Below are 3602 nucleotides of genomic sequence, written 5' to 3'. Positions count from 1 at the left end.
CTGCGACTGTCAAAACACCTACGACTGTTTCTGCCAGAGCCATATTTGACTTTAACACGATAACACCTTATGGCCGCTAACGGAAGCCTTGTTACCAGGAAACAATGTGGTCTATGTGTTCTAATAGGGGCAGACAGTGGATGTGTCCCTAATTACACCCTTTTCCCTTTATAGTGCACTACATTTGGTCTCTGGTCCAAAGTAGTGCACTATATAGGGAATAGGGTGCCATTTGGGACAAAGGCAATAAGTACCCAGCGTTCACCAGTCAGTGGGGGAGCTCTGCAGACTGCAAGGCACAGTCAGGGAAAGAGGATAATTGAGGTCCTTGCCGTACAGTCTAAAACCAGACTGAGGAACAATCCTGTTGCTACTCCACATCAAAACAAATAAAATTGTATTGATTAAAACATTGTCTCTTTTAATCACATGATTTATCACAACTATTTCTGACTGAATTGTGTATGTGTATACCTGTATACTTGTACCTGGATGTCAAGAGCCCTTAAAAGTTCAAGAATACATTTTCAATATAATCAAATAAACAACAACAGTGCATAATTTACAAAGAAACACATTCAATGACACCAGCAATACAAATTAAATGTAAAACATATTTAATGTAATCCGTTTTCAAACTCCCTTTGGAGTGATTGCAAGGCAATGACTAAAAACAAGTGTGTTGCAAGTACATCCTCAAAAGAGAGAGAGTGTGTGTGTGCTCCCAATTACTGCTACTCTACAGGAGCAGTATTCACTGAATACAACGCAAACGCACAGTGACTGTAAAATAAAGGTGCTTTTTTTGTTATCAACTATAGTACAACCATTAGGTATAAGAATGTTACGAATCAATGTATGATCAATGTAATGACATATCTGAAAGGTCTGCAGTTCAAACAATAACAAAGTGACCATCCATCCATGATACCGAAATGATAGTAAACCACAATGACGCTATACAGCGTTTGTTTACAATTACATTGTTTACAAACAATGGAGTGAAACAAGCTTATATTTGGGGTTCTGATGGGGAATGACAGGTCATGATGCATTTATAAATTATATTCTTCAAGAATCAATGGAGTGTACACTGAGTAAACAAAACATTAAGAACACCTGCTCTTTCCATGACAGACTGACCAGGTGAACCCAGGTGAAGGCGATTGATGTCACTTGTTCTGAGGTTCTGAGGAGGGGTTCTCACACTAACCACATAGTTTCATCAAACGGCTAATCCTGTGTTATGTCACATCATATCCAAAATTGGATATGGCCAACTCAGACAAAAATCACAAGTGCTCATCAGAGTGGAAGGCAGGATTGTCCCTGGCCTGAGAGTTACTCAGATTATCCATACTGTGTCCCACAGACCCAGGGGACAATGTCCCAACACGTGACCCATCAAAGTGTCTTGCCTCTGGACCAGAAGGCTCCACTCTGGGTCCCATCTTGACAGGGAACCTGTAGAGGATGAAGATAACTCCACTGACGATCATCATATACGACCCTATGATCCCGACCCCGATACCTGCCCCTGGTTTCAAGGTCACAGGTGCAGGGGGCATGTGGAAGTTCGAAGGGAACGCAATCGTTTGATTGGTCACCACCGAGTTCAAGTTCCACAGGAGAGGTATGAGAAAACACACAGCGGACAACAAGCACAGAGTACCAGCCACTGCGAACGCACGGCGGATAGGCGTCTGCTTCTCCAGTCCGAAATAGACGCTCCTGAGGGCGTAGACGGCGGCGGCGTTTCCACAGAACCCCACGACCAGCCCTAGCAGAGTGAGCACCTGGGCCGTGGCGACCTCCGGGGGCGTGAAGGAGTCGGACAGCGCCATACTCTGACAATACATGACCCTGAACCCAGAGGTCACGAGTGTATGGCTATAGTAACACACCCTCCAAAGACCGACCCAGGCCTCTCCTGAGGTGATGAAGGTCAAGTCGGCCACCTGCCAGACCCTCCACTGGATGAGTCCAAGGGTCACCGCGGTAAGGGCCCAACCCACGGCGCTCAACCACAGGCTGACGAACTGAGGGTGAGCCGTGTGAACCAGGTATGCCATATCACAACACACAGAGAGCTTCACCTTAAACGGACAGCCAAGATAATCCACCGACAGTCCTCTTTGTCTGCCCACAGACAAACAACATCTTCTGATCAGATGAACTGAAGCCCCGTCATCTCAACAGAGCTCATCTCAGAGAGCTGCCGTATTGAATGAACAGCGATCTATTAAATGATCCTCTTTTTCACCCTCAGACTCCGGACTCACACCTCATATTAAGGAAGAGGCTTGGATACGTTGTCGCTTTCCCAGATCCGGTCCCTTTCCCAAAGCACCTTCTTCTCTCTGAGAGGTAAAAAAAGAAAAGCATGGATCTGGTGAGAGCAGGCAGCTAAACAACATGTGAATGTGAAGAGCCTCAACACAATGCATACTTGAGGAGGAAAGACAAAAAGTGAGAGAACAATGACTGAGGCAACTGTTGCCATGACAGTCTACAAACAGGGAAATTGCAATGGGGATTAAATGCAGTGGATCGGGACACATTAATTAGATGTTGTCAATAGGCCATTTGAACTACCTCAAAGGCTGTAGTATGACCCAGGTTTATTGCATGCCATAAAGTAACACAATCAACATTTGTAAGAGTATGACGAATGTGGGATAGTAACAGGGAATTTATGTCATAACTGAGGTTGGTGTTACAATGAACAAATTAGACATGCAGTAAGGGGAAGGGGGTTACCTAGTCAGTTGTACAACGGAATTCCTTCAACTGAAATGTGTCTTCTGCATTTAACCCCTCAGAGAGGTGCAGGGGGCTGCCTTAAATCGACATCCACGGCGCCCGGGGAACAGTGGGTTAACTGCCTTGCTCAGGGGCAGAAGAACAGATTTTTACTTTGTCAGATCGGGGATTCGATCCAGCAACCTTTCAGTTACTGGCACAACGGTCTAACCACTAGACTACCTAACCAATAACAGTATTTGAAAACATTGATTGAATATAATACACAGTGGGTTAAACCACATGGTAAAATTTTAGAAAACCCTGGCTAATGTCATTAAACAACGTAATCCCCACGTCTACATTGAGCACCCAAGGAAATCTAGCAATTTGTCTGCCTTGTCTAAAAACTGCCTTTATAAAATCAACTGTGTGACGTAAATTGCCGGACAAAGCATGCTAGATCGGTAATCAAACACACAGGTTGTGCTGATGAATCAAAAACAAACTGACATCTGACAAACAACACATTACCTGTTAGTTCTGACAGGTTAGTAGTGATGAGAGCTACAGATCAGTAAGTAGTCAGTGTGCCGGGCCATCAATCGTCCTGGGTTCATTTTTTATACCACTGTAAGCAAGACCGACGCTTCCTCATCTTGTACTACATGAAGTCACAGTCATAACATCTCTGTGAATGATTGACTCTTCAATTGCTATTCACCAGAAAGAGGAACGGGAAGGCGGGGCTAATTAACTGATCCTACATCAGGCCACACTTAAAACCCTGCCATTTCTTGGCTTAGTCATTGTTGTTATGGCCACTGGCCAGTCGGGTAATAAGCTCAAACACCAAGACC

The 3602-nt window shown here is 44.6% G+C and overlaps 1 protein-coding gene across 1 annotated transcript; it reads right to left on the bottom strand.

Moving 5' to 3' along the window:
• Positions 1–1292: 1292 nt before the first annotated feature.
• Positions 1293–2072, bottom strand: LOC139414156 (claudin-34-like). Its single transcript, XM_071162038.1, has one exon. It carries the CDS (start codon positions 2070–2072, stop codon positions 1293–1295), a length of 780 nt encoding a protein of 259 aa, XP_071018139.1.
• Positions 2073–3602: the final 1530 nt, after the last annotated feature.

The sequence above is a fragment of the Oncorhynchus clarkii genome, chromosome 7 (genome assembly GCF_045791955.1).
Source record: "Oncorhynchus clarkii lewisi isolate Uvic-CL-2024 chromosome 7, UVic_Ocla_1.0, whole genome shotgun sequence".
Lineage (NCBI taxonomy): Eukaryota > Metazoa > Chordata > Actinopteri > Salmoniformes > Salmonidae > Oncorhynchus > Oncorhynchus clarkii.
Note: the sequence above shows the minus strand (reverse complement) of the source record. Positions and strands in the feature narration are given on the sequence as shown.

Coding starts and splice junctions, on each gene's coding strand:
- LOC139414156 (XM_071162038.1), bottom strand. CDS start 2,072: ATGGCATACCTGGTTCACACGGCTCACCCTCAGTTCGTCAGCCTGTGG.